This window comes from Anopheles coluzzii, chromosome 2 (assembly GCF_943734685.1).
Source record: "Anopheles coluzzii chromosome 2, AcolN3, whole genome shotgun sequence".
NCBI lineage: Eukaryota > Metazoa > Arthropoda > Insecta > Diptera > Culicidae > Anopheles > Anopheles coluzzii.
In genome coordinates, this window is record NC_064670.1 from 37,087,592 (window position 1) to 37,112,108 (window position 24,517).

At 45.1% G+C, this 24,517-nt stretch overlaps 1 protein-coding gene across 4 annotated transcripts; it reads left to right on the plus strand.

Annotated features, from left to right (window-relative positions):
• The first annotated feature begins 133 nt into the window (after positions 1 to 133).
• Positions 134 to 22,939, plus strand: LOC120953525 (Y+L amino acid transporter 2). Of its 4 annotated transcripts, XM_040373554.2 has the most exons (7): positions 135 to 1,103; positions 14,611 to 14,652; positions 19,024 to 19,540; positions 19,841 to 20,191; positions 20,322 to 20,490; positions 20,744 to 20,944; positions 21,110 to 22,939. In XM_040373554.2, exons 3-7 carry the CDS (start codon positions 19,071 to 19,073, stop codon positions 21,503 to 21,505), a joined length of 1,587 nt encoding a protein of 528 aa, XP_040229488.2. In that variant the 5' UTR covers positions 135 to 1,103; positions 14,611 to 14,652; positions 19,024 to 19,070; the 3' UTR covers positions 21,506 to 22,939. The 4 variants fall into 4 exon arrangements, with proteins under 4 accessions (XP_040229492.2, XP_040229488.2, XP_040229490.2 ...); XM_040373558.2 differs by lacking the exon at positions 14,611 to 14,652 and having other exon boundaries at positions 134 to 1,103; XM_040373556.2 differs by lacking the exons at positions 135 to 1,103; positions 14,611 to 14,652 and adding an exon at positions 17,959 to 18,284.
• The last annotated feature ends 1,578 nt before the right edge of the window (positions 22,940 to 24,517 follow it).

The window sequence follows — 24,517 nt, forward strand, 5'->3', positions numbered from 1 at the left end:
TTCTCGCTTGCTCCTGTTTATGACTATGGGCACAAGCAGAGCACCAGAGAACCAGCCATCTTGGACAGTGGAATTGGGCACTGTGCTGGTCAAAACTCTCGTTTGACGTTTCCCCTTTTTTTCACAACACACCGCTGTCAAATGCAACCGTCTGTCAAGCGCCGTGTTTCAGAAAAAAAGAATCGGAAAAGTCGGAAAAAGGAGTCTTTACGTTAAAAATTCTATCGTCATCCTTTCCGGAAACTGTGCGTGTGTCTTTGTATGTGAGTGTGGGGCGTGAAGTTGAGTAATGTGGTAGAAAGTGTTTCCTTTTCGGAAAAAGTACCGCGTGGGGCAATCCGCACCACTTTTCCCTCTTTCCAATAAGCGTGGAAACGCACGAGGAAAATTCTGCTCTGCGACAACGGTGCATAAGAAAAGGAAAAACGCTCCCATATAAAGGATCAAAGGAACCCCATTCGATTTGGGTGGCGTCTGGACTGGTTTCGCGCTCGCTCGTCGTAATCGATCGCGTTGGGTTCGTGATATTAAGGTGCACATATCATCCAGGACGGCGACAAAGAGAGGAGGAGCCACATCCACTGTCTCGGACCCCCCGCCAGGAACGGCCGGGAAGTCTGGTTGCGTAGGTGCGTACCCGTGTGCGACGAGGTGAGAAAATCGACCCGACGTTCCGTTCTTCTCGGACAGATGCGCACGGACAGTTACCCGGCCGGCGAACCTGCTGCAGCGTAGAAAAGTGGTGTGTGTGTGTGTGCGCGCTGATGATTGTTCATTCATTTGGCCCGCGTAGCACAAAAACCATCGTCCGTCTGGTGCATCACGCGGTTCAGTAGTTTTTTCCCCTTCCCAGACACCGGGAAGGTTTATTTTAATTCATTGCCCGTGAGTTTGCAACATTGCGTGTCTACGGCGCCGAAAGGTATAATTTGCAGAAGGAAAAAAGAAGCAGCGAAAAAGAAACACATCTCACGCAAATAGTTGATACTAGTTGCGAAAGGAACTGCTGCCACACATTCGCAAGGGTAAAAGTGTTGTGCATGTGAGAACTCAACTCAACGAACCGAACGAGCAAAGCCCACTAGACCAGGGAAAATAATAAGGTAAGTGCTGGTGTAGAAGGTTAGCATCGTGATCTGTGCTTAAGTCGTAATTGTGTTTTAAGGATATTCGAGAGCACATGGTGCTGGGGCAGAAAACGGTCTGTCGGTCATGGATTACGACGTCATGTCGATGATGTGTGTCCTGGGGAAAAGGTTGGCCGGTGCGCAAAATGCAAAGAGCGTGTGAAAGAGCCAGATATACACATAAAGGACCTACGGTAGTAGTACGGAAACAATAACCATACTAGCAGGAAGGTCACCTGGAACCCGGTCGAGGGCAAATGTGTCTCACCGTAAACAAACCGGTACTGCTGTACCAAGGCAATGCACAGGTCCCACGGCAACTATAGTAGGGCGTTATCTTGTCCCGTTAAAGGAAGTGGCAAAGAAAATACATACGTCCGAATGCATCGAAAGCAGAAGCAATTGATCTTTGACTCTAGCAAGTGATTCTCGCAAGGCGGAAGCAGACGAACGTGCTGGCGGCCGCGAGTTAGCTATCGCTAAAACTTCCCCCACAACCTCACTACGCGGTTCACTGGCGAAGATGGCGCGGTTGCCGCATGCTTCTTGCTGGTGTCATTACACGGCTGGTGCGGCCAACGTTTTTATTTCCTGGTCCCTACTGGTCATGCGCCAACTGTCACGGCAGACATTGAGATGATTCCCCGGCGCGGTACCGGTTTGACACGTTTTACGTATCGAACCGCTGGGAATATTATTTCTGACGCATGTAGTACGGTCTCGCTGGGTGTTATTTTATCAAGGTTGGCAATGTAATCGAGATTAGAATTAAGTTCACGCTAATACGCGCGGGGAAACAATCTTGTATGTCTGCATTTGTTTTTATACAAAATGTGGTAGTAATACTTGCAAACTGATATTTAAACTGAGGACAAAACTGCTGATGATCAACATTGAAATGTGCTTCTGTCTATTTTGAAGCAGAATGTGAATGAAACAATACCAAAAGCTCCATATATGTTCAGCTGTTGTCTTCTTCCACGCTACAGCAACCCGTAGGAGGATTCAAAAGAAACAAACAAATCCATCTGTTTCTATATTTGACCAAGAAGCTTAAACGAACCGATGAACTAGATATTACTTTGCTAGTGTATGAATCACCTAGCGCTTGTCATATGGCGAAAGAATATTAAAAACATTCTTATTTAAAACAACAGTGTCATTCCACCATATTTCGTATCGTCTACATCGTATTGATTTTCATGCGAATGATGTACATACTGAATGCACATGCAACCTATGTATGGATAATGCGTTATTCCCACGCAGCAGTTGCATCCAATGCAACCCCTAAATGCCACAAGAGTTATCGTATATGATTTTTGTCTTCCCTTTAGAGCGTCTCATTCAGGCAAGGGAAAATAAGGAGTATTTTGTTCGCCGTTTACTTGTTTGTTATTTTATTGCTTTAAACGAAGCGTTTGCCAGGTATAAAGTCCTGCAGGCAGATGTTGAACTGCCATTCCCTTCCCATTACAGTGCGCAGGAATGCATAAACCCTGCAGGAGATGTAGCGTTTTCAGACCGGTTTTGCAGAAGATTTTGGCATGTACCTCCTCCTGCTTGTTTTGCTTCACGAGAAGGAAGCACAGACACGGCAAATGATGTATCATAAAAGGGCATTGACACATACACATGTGCCATATAAACTAACCTGTAGTTAAATGCAGCCTACGGTTGGATTGCAATTTTTTGTCTGTTGTGTTGGCGCAGGCATATATTTTTGTGCGGCTGATATTTTTATATTTTTCTTACTGTTTTAATTGTTATATTTCTGGTAATGAGATGTTTTGTACAAAAAGACATTACATCCAGCCATCCAGACATACTTTTAATATCTGCTCTTGCATATCTGCTCTCAGATACAACACTGCGTGCAAGAAACATAATAAATGTTCTTTTTGCTATAGCCTCATTACTTCACTGAATCGTAAAAATCCAGCAGGTAAGAAGGCAAACATATCAACATACACAACTTTTCTGTCAAGGAGGACCGCTCAGCGATTGTGATTTGGTTAATACAATCTTATACATATGTATGTAAAAATAGCCCCAGTGGTGTTTTGCAGCCTGCAGACTACAGTTGTTATGGCAGAATATATTAAAATGTTTAAGAAATCAGCTCAAAATCGGCACAACACAAGTATCACCGCTGAAAACACAGCCAAGTGTTGAAAGCCTCTAGCATCCCGGCTCCTATATCGCAGTATCGGCGATAGGAAAGTAAATTTGATTCCCTTTTAGAACACTTTGCTCATGCATTTGTAATCTCCACCGTGCACTGTGGATCGATAGCGACATCCGAGAACGATAGATACCGCCCAGCCCATCACAACAGTGGTGCTGTACGGTCGCATAGAATAATCATGATTTCTCATTGCCATGCCAGTTGACACACTTTGTCGGCGGGGCGATGTTTTCTCGAGGACGTCGCTCCCGGTTTGGCTATTACGTCGCTGTTCAAATTAGGTCAAACGGATCCAAACGCGCCCCGTCAGTGTGTGGTGGGGCGGAGCTCTAATCCGCCACGGCCCACGGGTTCATCGCAAAAACAGGTCACAGGATCGTTTGTCATCCTTCGCGCAGCGTTCCAATCGAAGGTTTTTGTTTTTGCCACTTTGGCACTTTGGTCGCTATCAACGGACGATTGACATGCCCCAGGGTTGGCGGTGGAGGGTTTCCGATTTGCGGCGGGGCACAGTAAAGTTGCGCGTGGAGAGTTTTGAAAAGAATGTAAACGAGGGCGCACGCGGTTTTTTTTTAATTTTAGAATTTTATAATACACACACACTGCTTATGTTGATGCTGTGTATCGCTGTCCAACCTCAACGCAGGACAGGGCAGGTGACGCTGTTTAACCGAACAGTTTGATTCCACAAAAAGATAGACGGAGAAAGATAAATATAAGACCAAAAAATCTTATTTGGTTTCCTACCATCGCTTTTTGTTCGACAACAATTGTGTTTTAATAAATATATTAATAGGTTTGGGACTTTACTCCATATTAGAATTCGCTACTCTGAAGGAAGAGAAAAGGAGTAAAATAAATTGTTTTTTGACAGAAATTTTGAACCTCTTAAAAGCCTGAAATATCTTCATCTTCTGCATGAATCGTATCAAATACAGGTATTCCCCGATATACACTATTAATGCGGACTGGAGGTAATCGCGTGTCTCGAATTAAAATTATAGCGATCTTTCGTGTAATTTTGCTTGAAGTCTTAGGTTTTAGCCACTTAATTTGTTATTGGATCTGATTTCAACCAAAGATTACAAATTTGTATCATTTAATATGGTTTTTGAAATTCAACCAAAAATGAAATTTATTTTGCATTTAACAATTGATGTGTCAAATCACTTCAATTAGCTCAACGAGGAATGGTTAAGTATGCAAAAGTACCAATGTCAAACAGAAATATCCATTTATCAGATGTACTCGCCGAACATCGTAAAATTCGACTTACGCAGATGCTATAAACTGCGTATCTCGGCAACAGACTGTACGAATAAATAGTGTACGTGGAAATCTGTGTGCATAAAATAGCACCACATTTTCCGCACTAGAATGAACAGCTGGGAAAATGTAGGTCACAAGTTACGTACACTCAACAACCACTAACGAGCGCCACAAGAGCACATCCCTCCAGTGGGCGAAACAACCTGCGGGGCAGGAACAAATCTGTGCCCAGGAAAAGGACCGGTCTATGTGTGTATATTTTTATTGCTCCCTGCAATCTACATGTGCCATACCATCAAAATGACCGATGCGCGGACTTATCCTGTGTGTATCTTGAAACCAAACGCCGAGCCGCGAAACATAAACCAATAAGCGGATACTTATTGGTTTCATCTGCCGATGAAGAAATCTGACGAACCGTTTGGCATCAGTGACAGCATCAGTCAGTCAGTCCGAAACACGGATTTTGTTATTGGTAAAGTTAGCTCGAGTGTCATTTCACGAATTGAGGTCACCCATGTCGTGATGAAAGCGCCATCAACGATGAGGTTCTTGAAAACGGATGGTTTAGTTATTTGTTGATACAAAATTAGTAGTATCTCTAAGCCATGCGGTGAGGAAATTGTCCCTTGTCAGACAGATGGATAGACGATTAGCTACTCAATCAGCAATCGTATTGTCGTCGTACGTCCCCCACTTCGGTATATTATTAACATGCTGGAATGTATTTCGCCTGATTTCCGCGTAATGATTGCCATACTTTGCCAATCATGCGACACGCTTTGTGTGCTTAATGTGCTTTCCAGGACAGCCTATACTGAGAACGGATTACAGAAAATTATCGTGGTCGCTTCAATTACACTTATGTAATGTGTCATGTATTCGTTTTTTTTCATCTCGATGTTTCCTTTTTATATGTTTGCTGGAAAGCGCTAGTTTGACCCAGATTAGCTATTAACCATTAACGTTAGACGTATGAATTGCTCCAATGACCCACACGACACGGCGGGGTCTGGTGCGCGCGCCAACAATGATCCAAAATCTCCAACCACCCTACCCATGCAACCCTGCCCCTGTGTGTGTGTGTCGTTGTGTGATAAATTATGCAGCGAGCAGGAAACAGTGCACAGTTTCGCTGCACCGTTTTGCTTTCTGCGCTACCACCCCGGTCGGGTCAGCACTATCGTAGCAAATCGACCGCAAACCGCTTCCAACTGCATGTGCATTTCAATCAATCAACGTTGCAACATTGGCCAACTCAAATACGGTAGCGCGCATAGCTCGCGATGAGGTCCGCGCGGAACGGGTCTCGAGCCGAACGCGAAGCCGTGTATTTTGGGTCGCAAGCCGAAGCAAATGCTGCTGCTGGCGGTGGTGGGTACTTTAATCTTTTCGCTGCACTCGCCTGCTGCCCCGTACTCGGGAATGGGTTTGGTCTTTTGTTGGAAAGACTTACACTACTAGCCCCCCCGCTTGGTGTGCTGTTTCCAGCGTTGCGGGACAAGTTGCGATAGGACTAGACAAGCCACCAAGATGATTGCGCCACACCGCTCTATGTGCGCCTGTGTCTCGTACGCTGCCTCTTTCGTGGATCAGTTCTTTCGAAATCGACCTAAAATACGAGATCAAACAACGAAAATGCTGCGCTGCGCACAGGGAGTTTCTTACGAGCGCTCAAAGGAAAGAGGTGCGGCAAAAGGATGGGTGAGGGCAATAACACAACATGCATCTGTGGCGTTGCTTGCATTGCAGCGCCTTGGCACGCGCCACCCACGCGAAAATCGCGCTTCTGCGAATACGCGTGCCAAGATACGGTTGCAGGGGTTGTTGTGATTGGATTTACTGTTGGTAAACATTTCGAATAAACAATCCATGTATTTAGCATTGTTGCGATGCTAACAACATGCCCGTCATGGGTTCAAGCTCCGAATGGACCGTGCCTCCTTACGTAGGATTCAATATCAATAATGGGTAATCAATAAGTCACTGAAAGCCAAGCTCTCACTAGTGGTACAGGCAGGACTTGACCGACAGCGGTTGTCAATTGACAAAAATACTTTATGCCAAACATGCTTGGTTAATTTTTTGCCTTTTATTTAGCATGTGTTTACATTTCCAAATTGCTTTAAAACACTAAAATAACACTGTTTTGCTGGCATATTTGATAATCGAAACTTTTCATCATAGGTTAGAAACAAGTATTTTGAATACAATTTCACTTTGCAACGTGTTTCTCGATCGTGTAGGAACCCCTGTAATAACACACGAACCGTAAAAGTCAGCGAAACAAGTAGGACTGACCCAAACAGTAGCCAATCTTTGTACTACACTGGCCACTCGGCGGGAGAAAATGCAGAGATCGAATTATTCTGTCCCAAAGTGGTTATTATTGGTTTCCATTTTAAACCGCGTTATATGCCCGACCACCACCGCCGCCATTCGTTTGCGTTGGATTGTTGTTCCCTTTCTCAACATTGTTCTTTCCATCGCCCGGTGCGCTGCTTAACGATTGCAATTGCAGTTTGGTGGGCGGTCGGCTGCTCTATATTTGCATTGCCCCCGTTTTTCGGATGGAATGCTTCCGGCATACGATTGGATTGGCGGTGATGGTGTAGCTAAAGATCTTGCAGCTGCACATTCGCTACGTTTTCTGAGTGATCTTTTTACGATGGATAGCTTGGTGAAAGTGCATTCTGATCCGCTGCGAACAGTGTTCATTAATTTTTCTGCCTGATAGTGTAAGAACATGTGACAAGAGACTAAACTGTGTGATGTGCCAATTCGGTGGACAAATAAAAAATTCTATGAAATAGAAAGACACAAAAATAGAATTATGAGTTATTGATGCCTCACAAAATCATTGCTTCATGCACATAAATAAAATCACCGATTTTGATAAGCGCTTCATGATAGATGACATGCATAATGATGCAAAGCAATGCGCCTAATTTGCACAGAAACGCAATCATCTTAAATCACTCAATTAATATTAATCATCAGACGGTGACTGACGTCATTCAAAATTTTGATAGTGTGAATCTGTGAAATTTGTTACGGCCTCGTGACGATCCTAAGGCCAGTGCTAATATCTCATGTGGTTTCTCTCCTACTCCCATCTCCTGTTTTTCGGTTCTCATATGTACGTTTGATTTTAAGGACATTTTTGGACAAAACATTCACTTCTCTCACGGCTCGATTCGCACATCAGGTTCTTTGTCTTTTTCTTGCCCATTCTCACCGGTACGTACGTTGCATTTTGATGTTGTCTCCCTTTTCTTGTGGACTCTATTCTGTTGAGCAGCAGCAACAACAAACAGCTGTATATTTTGGACACTCACTTAAGAGGCGACATAATTTAGCAATGACCCGCCGCCGCTGCCACCGCCACCGACACCACCATACACGACATGGCTGCAGCATGTCCACGTTCGTGAAATGGAGCTCGCGTGCGAAAGGCAGCATGAAACGGCGGCGCCTTGGACTCGTGCCGTGGCCTCAGGCCGGCACCGGTTCGCTACGGTGTCCGCAGCAGCGAGCAGCCAGCAACCTGTCGAAAAAGCGACGACCGAGGAGATCGGGCCCCGACGATCGCGACGAAAATGTCAGGAGGGGGCCTGCTGCTGCCGCTGCTGTTGTTGCCATTGAGGCTGAGACTAGGTCAATGATTTTTTAATTCAACCGCTCCTCGTTGCCGGTGGCGCGGTGTGTGCAGGTTTTTTTTGGTGACTGTCTAAATTGGATGCTTATGCTACTTGCTATGCCGCCCCTGAGCGGCTTTCGCGACGCTCCGTCATTGTTGTCACAGATGCTCCCAATATGTGCAGAAGAAGAAGAAGAAGTTGGCATGTGAAATAACTTACTGGGGAATATTTGAACACGAGTGACATATTGTTTCGCCACGTGTCAGACGGTGACGGTGATAAATATAGGGCTAAAAAATAATAGCTCATTTCTGTGAATTAATGTTTATCGATCAGATCAAGAGGTGACTTGTTTAAAGGTGTTGTGCAGATAGTGTTATTATTATTTTTATAAGATATTTTACTAATTCAATCCCTTTTCAACTCACTTACATTGACTCATCAATGAGGGGGAATCCGCGGTTGTGCACCATTTGTCACTTTAACTTTACATCTTGTCCTGTCAGAGAGCACAGCCTTTATTAATTTACGGCTCAGCTACAAATCGTGAAGGAAATCGATGTGAATCACCAAAATGGTGTGACATTTGTGTGCAAAAAAATAAAAAATAAACATGCAACGGACGTCCTGAATGGCACTTCCAATTTTGGTCATTGGGTCAGTGATTTTGTCGCTCAACTCGTTCCGAACGTGAGCCAGCGAACAGCCGTAACGGCGTGAATGTTGCCCATTCATGTTAATTAGTGTCGTTGATGATGGTCACCTTAATGATCGGCACGCTTCTGTGGGTGGGCTACGATTTACGATTGTCGCTAGATCGCTAGATACGTCAATCGCGCTTCCCGATCAACGGATGTTACAGTTTTTGTTCGAAAAGCAGTTGCTTGCTTTAGCACTTGGAGTCCTTTGCTTAAACGCTTTTGGTTTGATTTATATCCTACGTTCACAATGGCAGCTCTTCTTTTATACACTGAGAATCGAGACTTATGTGTAAAAGGTCATGCTTTTATTTCCGATGCATGACTCATTTTTTACATTTTACATGCTTCCATTCCGTCGTCGGGCGCATGTTTAATCGATCAGTTTTTTGCTTCCTCCCTACGTATCATGTAACATTCGTGTACATTTCCCTTGGTTAGTCATTCTTTTTCCTGTTCTATGGCAAATGTTCGTTCTCATTAAGCTTTCACTTGCAGTTGAGTACACATTTTCGGTGGAAAAGTTCAACGGAACTTGAAGCGACTGTTACTAACGCTGCCACCTCTGACGGTGACGGTTGCGTGCGATGTAATCGTATCGTTTATGGTAAATTTGTCCTTGCACGCTACCCGCTGCCGCGCACCTTGCCGCTTGCCTAGGGGATGACATTCCACCGTAGCTGTTCCCCGCTGTCCAGATACGGGTCAAGGTTTATCTGAATGGACCATAATTCGGTTGACAGGCGGCGGTGGCGGCGGCAGCAAACATGACGTGCTGATGCTACCGAGCGCAACCGAACGTATGGTGCGTAATTTGTGTGCAGCCGGTTTGTGTGTAAGGTCTGCTGGTTAAACGTTCATTTCCGGTGTTTTGTCTTAGTTTGGTGACGCTAGACACTCCAACGCATGGCGCTAGACAAAAATGGTATAACTTTTTGTTGTTTTTAAGTACAATAACAAAATAGCGTTGAGATTAATTGATTGGGAATGAAATCAATCAAATATAGTTTCGATTTTTTGTATATTTAAACCAATCAAAACTGTCTACACCGGCAACGTTTAACACATGTTTTAGCGTGTCTACTACACGCCTATAAGACTCTATGAACGCAGAGCAAATAGCTCATAGCTCACCCACCGTTAAAACGGCATACATTACATAACCCATCAATTTAAATTCCTTTGCCTTTCTGACAGCTTTCGTATGTGTCGCATTTCGCAGCAAGGAAATGGCGACCGGCTCGTCTCTCGTTTGTCTCGGCTCTCGTCGTCGGATGCAATGAAGCACAATTAACAAAGGCATGAATTATAAATTCTCCCCCCCCCCCCCCCCATCGCAACTCGTTAGGGTGTGTGACATTGGTTCCATTCCTGCCTGCCGGCTCTCTGCTGCTCGCCTTCCACCGCACAGTGTAAGGCCTAAATCCTTGATCCGGAAAACCTACATCAAACAAAGTGGAGCATGCTTCACTGCTCCGGGGGAAGGGGGTCGTACATATGCAAACAATCAAACATATTTCCTATCGCCCCATCTGTGTGGGTGCGAGCATTCCGTTGCACTCGTTGCATACTCGCGCGGTGTGGGCTTACACATCGGTACAATCTCGATGGTTTGATGGCTACCTTAGATAGTCGAGTGGTGTTTTGCGCTGAGTCATTGCGGATGAATAATAACTTCGTGTGCTGTTAACATTTCAAAGCGATTCTAACGATAGAATCAGATTATATTGAATAATAAAGTCCAATAGCATAAGGTTTACTTCAAGGCGCAAAGCATGTTTGCAGCTTACACTGTTTACCTAAGTTACATTTGCTGGAGAAAGTACAGCATTGGAGAAGATTTGAAGCGAAAACCGTTCCACCACATGCCCGAGATGAGTTGAGCGACCGCAGTCACTCACGGCTCTCGGGTACCGCATTTTTCCGAAACCTCTCTCGCATGGATCTCTTTCTCGTCCTTTGTGATGTGAATCAATACTCCAAACGGTGGGCGAGGTTGATGAAACTTGCCCTACGATTCTAAATGTGTAGCTAGAGATGATGCCTTTCCCTCTAACTCGCCATCATCATTGATTGTTCCCAGCGTGCAGAATGTGGGGGGGTTGCCAACGCCGCAGTGCAAATGAACGCACGTTTGACGAACTCTAAACGTCGCTGATGGCATTTCCACCGACTATATAGTTCAGGGTTGCGCACTGCTAAGGTTTCCAACTTCGTACGACAGAGGGAGTGTGACAGAGCAACAGTAATACACCTTCGGGTGGGCACCAAACCCGCTGGGGCAGTGGTAGGGAAAAGAGGGAGGAAAAAAAGACCACCAGGTCGAGGTCATCTCTCCTCCGCTGCTAGTGCTTCGCGCTTGGGTATGCAAACGCGCGTTAACCCGCGCTTCATACACACCGGACCGGGCAGGCACAGCCCTCCTCTCCCCATCGTTTGGCGCTTCTATGACGATCGAGAATTGAATGCCCTCGCACTCGGAGTAGTAACTGAGGGGTGGAGAAAGAGGAGGAGTTCGGTAGAGTTTGGTGGAGTCGGTGGATGCCGCCAAAGGTATCGGTGGAGTGGTCTATCGACGGTGTGTCCGCCCTTGTGCCCTTCAGTGAAGCGATGTGTACAACGTGGTGTACACAACAGTTTACCTTCCTAGTGAGGTTAAGGTGAACTGTGCAGGCTATATGGTGCCTTTGGGGTATCGGACTATGTTTACTGTGACCACCACCCATTTGGAATTAGAGATCCAACACCATTAGTGTATTCTATTGTCCAAATAACGAACTCCACAAAGTCAAGGAAAATGGTGGCAGCATGTTTGTTTAACACAAACGTTTGTCGTTAGATGAAAGATATTGGTACAATTTTGTAACCATTGCAACATACTTCGGCCCATTTCTGTTTCTAGACGGTAGAATGAGCTTCAATTTTCCATTTTAGATTGGACTCTCTGTAAAAGGGAAATAACAAATTTCCGGTTACGTGATAAAATAATTCTAGCAAATCTAGCGTATCTGCTATGGCCGACACGTGCTGACACCGTGCAAAGGTTACAGAACCCAGTAAGCAAGGGAAAGGTGAAAACGTATGTTTAGGCAGAGAGTACACCAATTTGTTATTTTTCCTTGGAGCACGGAATGCTTTCCACGACACGTGCCGTCGTACCAGTACATCAGCGTCTTTCTGTGATCCTTTTTTTTAGTTGCTGTGACCTTTGCCTGGCCTTGAATTTACAAACATTTAGGCGCGGTGTGTTGCCGCCGCCTGCCAGATGCCATCATTCCCTGACATAACGCGTTCTATAAATCCAATTTCATTTCATCGGCTGCCGTTGGCACCAGCAGTTGGTTGTTACTGTGAGGCTGAAATATAAACACAACATTGTGAGTAACTGCTCGCGAAAAGACGTGATATTCCGGGAACTGTTTACCGGAATGCCAGAGTTCCAGACAGTAGAAGCTGGCACGTGTACGCCCGAGATGTTGGGCATGGTGTGCGAACGTTGCTTTGAGAACCGCAAGCCGCCGTTTTTCTGCTGTTGAAGGTTTTCTTTTATTTTTGCGTAAAATTAAGTAAGTTCTTGTACAAAATGGCAAAGACAACCGGGTGCTTGAGGACGCCCCGATTACATGGAAAAGGTGATTGCCAAGGATGTTTCTTTTTTATTTCTCACTTGAAAGGGCTATCTTTAGAAATTCTGAGAAATATCGATACCAAACGATGGAACATGCTGACTTGGCTGGTTCTGAGAATTCGGATACGATTTGGTTTGATACTTTTTTTTTTAATTTCTTGGATGAAAAGTGGTTGGTGTCACGGCGTATGCTGCAATCATTAGTTTTTATTTTTATTATATAAATTATAATTTTGGTACATCCACACTAATATATGATGAGGAAAGGGTGGGCGCATCATCATCCATCATTATGATCATGTAAGCAACTTGATTGGGATCACATCACATAAACGTAGTCGATTTAGATCGCGACCAGTCTATGCCTCTTGTGGAGAGGCTTGGCTAGCAGCTATCTATCTGTCAGTTTTACAATGCTGATTAAAATACGCTCATTGCATAAAAGTCATAGTCAGTCCGTCCTGGCCACGTTCAAGTTTTGAACACATGACGGACATGTTATTAGGTCCTGCGGCGCGGTACCTTCTACTGAATGGCTTAAATGCATATTCGACGCGTTCATCATTTCGCTACGAATGAATCGATGTGGCGGACGTGTGATTAATTTCCATTTCCAAATGCAAGCTACTATCTATCTTTACTTTGCTGTACGGATCCACCAAAGTTCACATGACCCTGTATTAAATTGCCTTCACCGATCGAGCCAGTACATGTTCACACGGATAGGACACACCACTGGCCGAAAAGCGTCCGGTCCCGTACGCTGAAGCAATAGGTTCAACGAATATTTCCAACCCATCATTCAACCTACAAAAAGATATGAACCATAGCGACAACAGAGTTGCTGCCGCTTTCGAGTTATCTGGCCGTTATAGCCGTCGGTGCACCATTACTCCGTGGTGTCAACCGCACGAAAGTGTTCGGCTTGGGGCCAGTGAAATGGACTGTTTGTGGTTTGAGGATGTTTGCAATGCAATGGCTGCACTCGACGGCTGTCGACCGCTACCAGAGTACGCAGGAGTCCCCTTCACCTTCCGTTTGAAGGGAATCCCCTGCTACGCTGGAATGTACACGTCCCATTATATGGCTGCGTTTGACGGGTCGATTTGGAGCATCATCACGCGACGGTACCATATGCCAATTCGGCCGAGAGACAAACTGCTCTCGGAATGGAACGCGCTTATCCCTGTCGTCCTGCCGCTCACTAGCGCCAGTGCTTGTCACTCACGTTGTCCGTGTCTGACGTAAATCCGTTCCGTTGCTTTATGCTGACAGGCGTTCGCTACAGGTTTTGCTGCGTACTCGCAAACATTCTGCTCGGCAGGGCATGTCGGGGGTTGGGCTGGATGGCATCTCCCATTTCATATATAGCGATATCCTGTGACGACAGACGAGGTAGAAGAAGGAGAAGAAAGCAGCGAAAGGTACAAAACGAACCCCCGCTGTTTTACATTTTAATTATCCCTTCGAAACACCCATCACTGGGCGCACTGGGGCGATGATGCTGATGACGACGTTGAGTATCTGCCGTATTGCAAGGGTAGTAGTAAGCCAAGCAGATGATTATGGTGTATCTTTGCCGTTTCGCAGATTACAATCTGAGTGTGGGAGCACAGGTGCCTCTATCGTGCTAATGTTTTCAATGCTCAGGGAAGTATGATCTAATTTCCAATACTTAGAACGGAGCGATAATAGGATACAGCGCAATGGAAGCATGTAATTGAGCTACATACATGCTGCGGATGGAGCTGGTGGGTAATTTAATCATCCTAATTCAAAAGGTTTTGTTTATAAATAATTAAATTAATCCAACGCCAAAATGCTTACAGCTTACATTCTGGTGGATACTATTGCAAAAATAGACTAACTACAGAACTAATCAGGTTTATTTGGTTCTGTAGTGTAGTGGCATTAGAAATAAAAAGGAAGGGATCTTAATTGTAATGATTTAAATTACTTTATAATTGTACGTAACATGTTTTGTGGCGTAACATGTTGCTATATAATTGTGGACTTCAAAGATTTCTAACACTACTGATCTTTGTTTTCTCATTTACAGCACACCTTCATCAGGGATTGGAAACTCCAGGAAAGAATCCAGGTATTATTATAAAACAAACTGTACATAACACTCAGTATGGTCTATGAGTTCCACGCAAACATAATGTGTTATTTGTCTTGAACATTAAACATCATAATGCTACTTTTAGACAAAGCATTACTTTTTAGTCAGTACTTTACCAATCACGTTTAATCTGGGACTAGCTACATTTTAATCATTAAATTCAATGATCTTAACTACACTGGGCCGTATAAAATAAAAAAATGAAAATGAAAAGAATGAAGGAATTGCATAAGCATCATAATAATTTATTAAAATCCAACCGTCCTGGCGTTTGCTGACAATCTCCCCCATACCTGCTGTTATTGTAACTTAATCGTCAGTGTTTCAGAGTGTTTCAACAAATGAGGCCAATTTGTATCCACACCGGGAGGAATGCCTGTCATTTATTCATACCTTACCAATGTTTATTCACTTCGCTTTCTCCTGAGTATTCTGAGTATTCTGCACTGACAGGGACTGCAAGGCACGGAGAGAAACAAAAGCTAAAGCACAAATTAAAGACAACCCATGATTAACGAATTTTACCCCAAATGCGTTATCGGGAACACGAGGGAAATCGCAGCGGGAATGGGAAACGAGAAACTGCAGCAGGTTGGAGCACCAGAGCCGTATAGGTCAGGGTGCTGATTTCGCTGCTTTCCTTTTGGTGTAGGTCCTTTCCATCGTCGAAGGATAAATAATGCCACCGCAGCAATGGTGCTGGGCGCACGGGGCGCGCACGCCTCTACATTCGCTGCCAATGCTGCGATGGCCGCCCGCTGTGTTGACACGATCATACTACCATCGCTTTGCCTTTCGATAAATCTCACTTACACACAGAGGCGCATTATAAATGCATGCAAATAAAATCAATGATAATGACTTCAGCAATTAAGTCGGCAATAAATAACTGCATCGTTGAGCCCGTTTGCAATAGCTATTGGGTTGTAGGGCAATGGCAGGGCGACCACGGGACGGATGCTGTGGCTGTGGACACAAGGACTCAGCGATGACGAGCAGCGATTGGTTTGTTCAATGGGTGAGGTAGCCTCGGTTAGTCATTCCGTCGGGGGTGGATGATAGCTTGTTGCAACAAATGCATTTGTTTGCCGTTTCGCTGGTGCATTCCGGAATAATTGATGCCCAAGCATGGGCATCGGGGGAGGAGGGAGAGTGTGTGTGACAGAGAGATAGAGAGAGGGTGGTGTACAAAGACAAGGGTTGTGCTTGTTTTAGTAGAAGGTAGATTTGCAATTCATATCACCACTACAACACCCACTCCCGCGTTTGCACTTTCATCGGGCCCGGCGTCCACTTGAGAACGGGGGAGGTGAATGGGTGGCGGTTGCATGAAATGTATGCATTTCGGATGGTGATCGGAACCGATTCGATTGGACGTATGCATCCGGCGATCATAGTGCTTCGAGCGCGAGCGAGAAGTGCTCGTTCCATCTCATCGCCTCTGTTCATCGCTTCCCTGCACGCACACACACACACGCCTAGACAGGGAATGAATCAATTAATTACGGCAGAGCGCATACACATTGTGCAGTTAGAAGCAATGGGGTGCGAGGTTGGTGTACGGATAATCACGCCTGCCGGGAAGCTGCCAAACGTGTCACTGTTGAATGTTGCGCATAAATCTAAACACAGTGAAATGGTCTACGAAAAGTGTATTTTTTCCCGTAATCACACCGCAGTCGGTGGGGTGGTTTGGATCATGTGGTCGTTCATTTGTCAGAGAAGACCTTACTAGCGCAATCAAAAACGGGTCAGGGAGAAAGCCTTGTCCTATTTTCCGTATGGTCTCACTCTCTCCGTCCTTTTTACTCGACCGTTGGATAAAGTGCTGGGTAAAGAATTTGCTTAAATGGCTGAGTTAGATCTGACCTGTTTGGATTACCAATCTTCAAGCAGTGGCGATTTGGAAAGGTAGGAATGCTCTCAAGGAACGTTCATTCATGAAGTTTTGTGTTTTGTTCGTATAACATATTTCTAAATTTGCGTGTTTCTTTTTTTATTATTAATTATTTAATATTATTTTAAAGAAGTAGAATTCGCCGTAATAGCTATTACTGATATCTACTATTTAACGTTCAAATCAATACGACCAAATAATCGACCTTGCCTTCTCATTGAGAGGTTTCCAGCAAAATAGTTGAACAGAACTTCAAATGTTCTCCCTTCAAGGGGCATCAATGGTGAGTTTAAATGAAAGGTCTCATAAAGTCGGCCCACACGGTATCATCACACGCCCACGAACTTGAGGCGTGAATGGAATTTTTAATTGATACAGAATTCCATCCCATTCTTCACACGATGCACCATGCCCTGACTCTCTTCAGTGAGAGTGAAGCAGTGTTCCCAACGGCTGACAGCTTATATTGATATTTAACTTTGTGATATTTGTTGGTTTGCCTAATTGGTCTCAGTGGTTTAGTGACAACGTTTGGTGTTGCTTTCTGCGATGGAATTTGAAACTGAACAAACAACCACTGTGCCACTGTTAGCTGCCAACTGATGGGCGGGAAGGCTTCTTCATTTAATGCCTTGATCAGTGTGTGATCGACCGTCAGTGGAAAGTGTGGTGTGTTTATTTAATGAATTTAGGTTATAAGGTGATTTAGGTTGTAAGTTGTGATTTTGTTTGGAAGGTTTCTTTTCGTTACCAAACGTGCATTGTAACAGGAAGTTTCAGTTTTGGAGTGTATGTTTGGTTATGGTGTTGTTGCGTCAAGTGAGCAAAGTTAGCATAGTTTCACGGTGTCACGTTTATGTGCTTAATCTCTGTTATCAGTAAATATTCTCTTTTTGAATTTCTAAAACCTCTCCCTGGTTAGAATAAAAGTTCCGGTTGACCTATAAACAATCAAGAGTCATACAATGTCCTAATCTTAGCACACTGGACGTACACTGTTAGCCGCCAGCAATGCGTCGTTAGCTTCCGAGCGATAACCAAATTATCAGTTGACTCGCCAAATTATGTGGCAAATAGAAATTGTGTATGATTCAGTGGAAATGCAATTAGCATACCCTTTCCCGTGCTGCTTGTCTTGCTGGCTGGCTTAGGGGGGACCGAGACCTTGGAAGTTCTCACTCACTTCACTTCACTGCGCATGAAGTCTTGCCAAGATTGTTCCTGCCGGCAGACAGACACGCTGTGTCTAGCCGCAAGTAAAGCAGGAACTGTCTTGTGGGTTGAATGTACTAAGACCTAAATGAAAAAAAGCATCTGATAATGTTCAACCGTACGCTTTTTGCTGCTGCCGAAATTCAAGACATTGAACGATCTTGTATTGCTTTACCTCGTTGTCACAACTGCGAACGTTCGTACGTCCGCTTGCAGTGAAGTGATATCAATTAGATAGAAATCAGTTGTAGAAACAAACATTGTCATCTTTCTGTTTAGCACCCCGTAATGGCGAAGCTCAACACTGTACATACATTCTGTGTTGTCAGCTATCGTTGTACATCACGTACATCACGTTGCTCTCACATTGAGCAGTGTGAGCTGTACTTCTCACGTGTAAAGGTGGGTTTGGGTCTTTGAATTCGTAAAATATTGCCGTTCTACAATCGAAACCAGCAATCACCGTACATTCCCAGGTTGTTCTCCGTTCTACTTTCTGGTAGGTTTCTGCATCTGTCTAACGTTAAGATGTGCGGAGCACAATCGGAGTTGCGCAGATAAGGCAATAGTGTACAAGGACAGCACCTACCGCTAGTGACAACACAAGAAGAGTTGTAAACGGTTCAAACGGAAGGTCGAGGACGTAAGATTCTGTCTGGCTTTACGGTGTTCTCTGGCCGCGCGCTCGTGCCATCGATCTGGCATGATGTGGTCTGAACAGAAGATTAGGAAGCAATTATCAAATTAAGTGTCCGGCGATAGAAGCCTACCAGTGCGTAGTCATGAACGCAAGATGAAACAACGCGTTAAACCGGCGTCTTTCATGGCAAACGTTCTTGGTCTCGTTAGCTCTTGCTTGAATGGTTTAGTAATGCATGAGCACTTTCTTCTAAAGAGCAAACTTTTGTGAATCGACAGTTTATGGTTTTGGTTTACGGTTACAGTTTTCGGGTAGGTTCGTGAGTAGTGTACATTGAGGTAGTGCTGTGGTGTATATGTGGTGTATGCATAGCGCGAGCTTTCGATTAGATCAGCATTTGTTCAAGTTCAAGTCATTCGCAACCGAAAGTGTTTTGTGCAGAAGCTCATCGCTCCTACTCTTGTTCTCTAATGCGCAATGCACACTGTGGCAGCGAACTTGTGCGTAGCTGCCAAATAAAACTTTACCGTGCCGTGTTTGTTTATGCTTTCTATGTTAATTTATTTATTTTCATTATTTTTTTCTCCTTACTCTGAAGTATATCCCGAGCCCATAAACAGTAGTTTCCGCCACGTTGGCCATACAATGCCGCTGAAGCAACGAAACGCAGTGTTGGAGCTGCATTCTCCGACCGAGGACCAGCTAGTGTCACCGAGTGTTGGCTCGGTCGCAACAGATTTCGGTTCCATCACGGACGATGGTCAGAGCACGATGGCGTCGACCGAGAAGGCAGAATCGTCCGCCCCAGCGGACCCGGACAAGGTGAAGATGAAGAAATCGCTTGGGCTGCTGGAGGGTGTTGCCATCATTTTAGGCATCATCCTTGGCTCGGGTATCTTCATCTCACCGAAAGGTGTCCTGCAGGAGGTGGGCTCGGTCGGTACGTCACTCGTGATCTGGGTGTTGTGTGGTGTGCTGTCGATGATTGGCGCCCTCTGCTATGCCGAGCTGGGCACGGCTATTCCCAAATCGGGCGGTGATTACGCGTACATCTACGAAGCTTACGGGCCGCTGCCAGCCTTTCTTTACCTTTGGGATGCGACTGTGATATTTGTGTAAGTGTGTAAAAGTGAAAAAGTGCATGCGTGGAGTTTTAGAGCCAGGATCATGAACAAGAATTGTGTGTGCCATTCTTTTGGAGTGAGCTTGCGATCAAGCCGCATCATATTATGATTCTGAACGTTGATCCTCGACTCTAAAGTGGAACGTGTAGCGTAGTGAGCGCGTTGGTTCTAATGTTGGAATTTCTTCTTCTTATATTTCATCCCCTGGCTGTCCTTGATTTGCGGGGGGCGTTGATCTGTTTCGTCTTGCTCAAATGATCGTGCCACTTTACCGCGGCTGTGCTTCTCCAGCCCGAGCACGAATGCGATCATGGGATTAACGTTTGCGAGCTACGTGTTTCAGCCACTGTTCGCAGCTGGTTGCTCCGTCCCGACGATAGGTTTGCAGTTGTTCGCTGCCGTTACGATCTGCGCCCTCACCTACATCAACGCCTACGACGTGCGGGTGACGACCAAGATGCAAAACGTGTTCATGTTCACCAAGATCGGTGCACTGGTGCTGGTGATAGTGGTTGGCGTCGTCTGGATGGCGGTGGCCGAAGGTGGCATGGACAATTTCGAACACGCGTTCGACGGCACGGAAACCGACCCGGGCAAGATCTCGGTCGCCTTCTACTCGGGCATCTTCTCCTACGCTGGCTGGTGAGTGTGCTGCGTGCGAAGGTCCAGGCTCCAAGTGTGTTCCAAGTAGGGCCTGCGTTGTCCCGCGCTATCCTTCAACGTTTCGGCTGACTTTAATAGACCCAACCCAACTCTCCCCTTCAACCTGTAGGAACTATCTCAACTTCATGACCGAGGAGTTGCGCGACCCGTACAAGAATCTGCCCCGGGCGATTTATATTTCCCTGCCCCTGGTGACGGCCATCTATGTGCTGGCAAACATGGCGTACGTGGCCGTCCTGACACCGCAAGCCATTTTGGCCTCCGACGCCATTGCCGTGGTAAGTGCGATCTTTTTGTTTTGTTCAACCCTTCAATCGTACCGAGACTCACCCGGTATGTGCTGCCTCCGTTGATGTTATGTGTAACCCGTTCCGGTCCACCTGACATCCCCGCGCGGGTAGTTGCTGCTGCTGAGTCTTCCGTTTTTGATCATTTTTCTTTCCTTCTCTTTCTCGCTGTCTCCTTTCGATTGGATTCGATTGTTGATGTACGGGGCGATCCTCGTCGCTCGGCGCGATTCTGTTCCGGTAGACGTTCGCCCAGCGAGCCATGAGCTATGGGGCGTTTGTGATGCCCATTCTGGTGGCAATAGCCGCGTTCGGTGGGCTCTCCGTGCACATTATGACATCTTCCCGTATGTGCTTCGTCGGTGCGCGCAATGGTCACATGCCCGAAATTCTGTCCCATATCAATGTCAACCGCTTCACGCCAATGCCATCGCTCGTGTTTCTGGTGAGCATACACATTGCCGTGCATGCGCAAACGGTGGAAAAGATTTGAGAGGGTACCTTTGGGGTGGAGGAGAAGGAGGGTCCCTTTCACTTCTGGACACACATTGTGCGCGGTGTACCTTTCCTAGCTTCGTTTGCTGATTTCTTTCTCCCGCTGTCATTACAGTGCGCACTGTCGCTGCTGTATCTGTTTATTAGCGACGTGTACGTCCTTATCACCTACAGCAGTATCGTCGAGTCGTTCTTCATCATGCTGTCGGTCAGTGCGGTGTTGTACTTCCGTTACACCCGGCCCGACATCCATCGTCCGATCCGGGTGCCCCTCTGGGTGCCGACGGTGTTCTGCATCATCTGCGCGTTTCTGCTGATCGTACCCTGCTATGTGGCCCCGTACGAGGTGGGCATGGGCGTCGCGTTAACACTGGCCGGCATTCCGGTGTACTACGTCGGAGTGGCTTGGAAGAATAAGCCGAAAGCGTTCACGGATGCGCTCGCACGGGTAACGCAATTTTGTCAGAAAATGTTCATGACGGCCAAGGAGGAGGTCGATGCGGACGAGTGAGCTAATTCGGGAGATTCCTCGCTACTGCTGACAATACTACTGGCCAGATATCGGTTCATCGGCAACAATCAGGCGCAATCAGACACTTTTTGATTTGCATCGTGTTATCTACGTTTGGGGTTTTACATAGGATATGTTACTGTATAGTGGAAGCAGAGGGTGGTAATGGTGAGAGAAAAGACATCTATTACAATGTGTTCTTAGCGTGTAAGGGATTGGCAACATTGCAGCAGCAGCAGCAGCAGTCGGGCGGTATGCTTAATATAGTTTAACACCTAGATTTTACCATTCTGGCATTTATTATCGACATTTTAAAGACCCACTTTTAATTAAATAGCAAGACACAATCACTCACTATAGCATTTACAAGCATTTTTGACAATTATTGAATGTATCATCCATTAATCTCAGAATAGGAATCTTGCTACATCTCAGAGGAGAAAACTGTGACTACAGCTTAAAGATAGAGTCTTAGAATCTCATCCATGACCGTTTTGCAACTGTGTCTGTTTTACGTTGTTTTAATCTGATCTATTTTCCAGCCATCAACCCTTGCCGTACAACCACATAGTATTGAACATAGCTACTTTACGTCCGTCTTTTTATCCGCTTAATCCGCACGATTTTAATTTACCAATTTCGTACAAACTTTTATACAACGCTTATAGCATCTATCATTTTAAATCAAAACAGAAAATGTGCAAAATTAAGATCTGAAAATGGTTTTCATAGAGAGCGCTGCTAGGGCTACGCGTGGAAGGGAATTGCATTGACAGAATCAGCAGGAACAGATGCATATTTTATTCAAAGGCAGTTTGCTCATATCTTGATTGTGTTACTACGTAAAATTATCATATTCATTAGATTCATTCGCGTGTTGCTGAAATTACGGAAAACATAATTCTCAACTCTTTGACGAGTGTTTTTGGCCATACGTGTACACAGAAAGACAACTGACTGGAGAAGTTGTTAATAACGTGAAAGATACTTAAGAGATTATAATTGGCAGCAATAATGTATGAAGGTTTTCTGTTTAACTTAAGCTCTTAAACTCTGCTAGATATCGCAATACCAAGACTCTCATGTGTACTCAATCGTTTGTTCCGAAAAGAAAAGTTAACAGCTCATGTGTAGGAATACTAATGGCTAAGGTGAATGCAATCGAGAAACGAGCAATTTTCCCCCCAGAATCTGGGTAGTAACGCTAAGACATTTGAAGGGAACCACTGAGACTCAATATAAGCGCCAAAAGATTGACCGCGACGTAGCACGTGTAGGGGAATGGGAAAGGAGATTAAGCCTTCGATCACACACCCTCTCTCGCTGTCTCACACACTTGTATCTGTCTTCCGCAGCGGAGATGTCTCTGTATTTGTCAACAAATGATATGCTGCACATGGTGCAAAGGAAATAAATTACTGTTAAGGAACGTTATTGTGCTGATTTTCAATTTGTGTTGATGAATTAAATGTAGTACTCGCTCGTGTTTCTTTGTAACGTTTCTTTGCTTTTTTACATCATGCATGCAATAATTATTAACGTTTGAAAGGTTTTCTCCCCAAACAGTTCTCCCCAATTCATACGCAAGTAAAACGAAGGTTCCGATTCCGATCAATTCATTATTGACATGTCGCCATGTCTATTCCTTTTCCTATACAATACGGTGTGCGATAATTTCGATCGATTACGAAAGTTACATCACAACACCACCCCATTGACCTCGCCGAGGCGTGTACTGTCCTTCTTCCTTTACGCTGTTGCGCTGCCACTATCGAGCGGCGAAAATATCTGTTTGGGTGTGTAAAAATGTATGTGATACGACGGCTTGCCGTGCGTGTAAAAGGAAGGCCCAGAAATACCGTGCAAATAGGCGAGAGAGAGCGTCTTCCGTCAAGGGTAGGGCACCATCGCGCGATGGTGGCTATCCGTACGCGGTGTAAACACACCCGTCCCCTGTCCCGGCCTGGTTTGTGCGGTGCGGTCGAACGCCGCCGCAGTTCATGTTGTTCAGCTTAGCCTTTTCTCTGTCCTCCTCGTTTGCGCCATGAAGCGAACGCAACATTATGTATTGCATATCCGGCCATGATCCACATTGTGGACGGTTCTCTCAGTAGGTCAGAGTGGGGTTTTGAAAATACAATACAATATTTACAGTTTGTGTGCTTTACGGTGACCGTGCTCTCTCTCTCTCTCTCTATCTCCGTGTGTGGATGGCAATATTTGTTCTCTCGCTTGTTCGGGCCAGTACTACAGGCGTTCTTTCTCCTAGAGCACGAACATGCTGAATGTGGGAATTTAACGATCCGTGTTACGTTATGGTAGGGAATGTGACCGGTCAGGAAGTTGTTCTGGCAGATCATCACACAATGATTGAAGCAGTCGTGTGACTTCTTTAAATTAATTTTCACTGACACATTGCACATTGTAGTATCTTAAATAGGAATTTTATCGCTGTTTACCTCACAGCTCAAGTGTTGTCTTTACTATCACTCGTACCAATACAAGATAACGAATTAGTATTGCCACAGATAACAACATTTTCACTTGTGTAACAACAGTAGCATTTTACATCACATGTTGCAGTAATACACCAGGCGACTCCATCTGTGAGCAAATGTTTAATGTTCGTCATCTCTGGTTGCAAACATTACTATTTAAACATAAAATTGGATTTTATACAACTTGAAACTCAATACACCGTAATGTTGCCGACTGATTTACTTTGAGACCGGTATGGAAATAGCACATCAATGTGTTTTTTTTATGATCTCCTTCTTTACCTTCGTTAGCACATGCGATGATTAGTGTCAGTTGGGAATTTATGGGAGAAACAATGCAAAATTCCACCACACCTTTGGGCGATAATTTGTTCTTGTCTTTCGTCGTGCAAACGTGAGCCGAAGAGTTCTGTCTCACCGTTAAAAAGGGCACATGCTCAAACGACCGTCAATCTGATTTGTCTTGAAGAAGTCAACGCTGCAACTGCAACAATCCTTGAGCGTGTGTGGGTTG

What these genes read in the sequence shown, in the direction of transcription:
- LOC120953525 (XM_040373558.2), top strand. Translation starts at nt 19,071, where the DNA reads ATGCCGCTGAAGCAACGAAACGCAGTGTTGGAGCTGCATTCTCCGACC. An exon ending in GATGCGACTGTGATATTTGT is followed by an intron (nt 19,541 to 19,840) that starts GTAAGTGTGTAA and finishes GTGCTTCTCCAG; the next exon opens with CCCGAGCACGAATGCGATCA. An exon ending in CCTCCGACGCCATTGCCGTG is followed by an intron (nt 20,491 to 20,743) that starts GTAAGTGCGATC and finishes CTGTTCCGGTAG; the next exon opens with ACGTTCGCCCAGCGAGCCAT.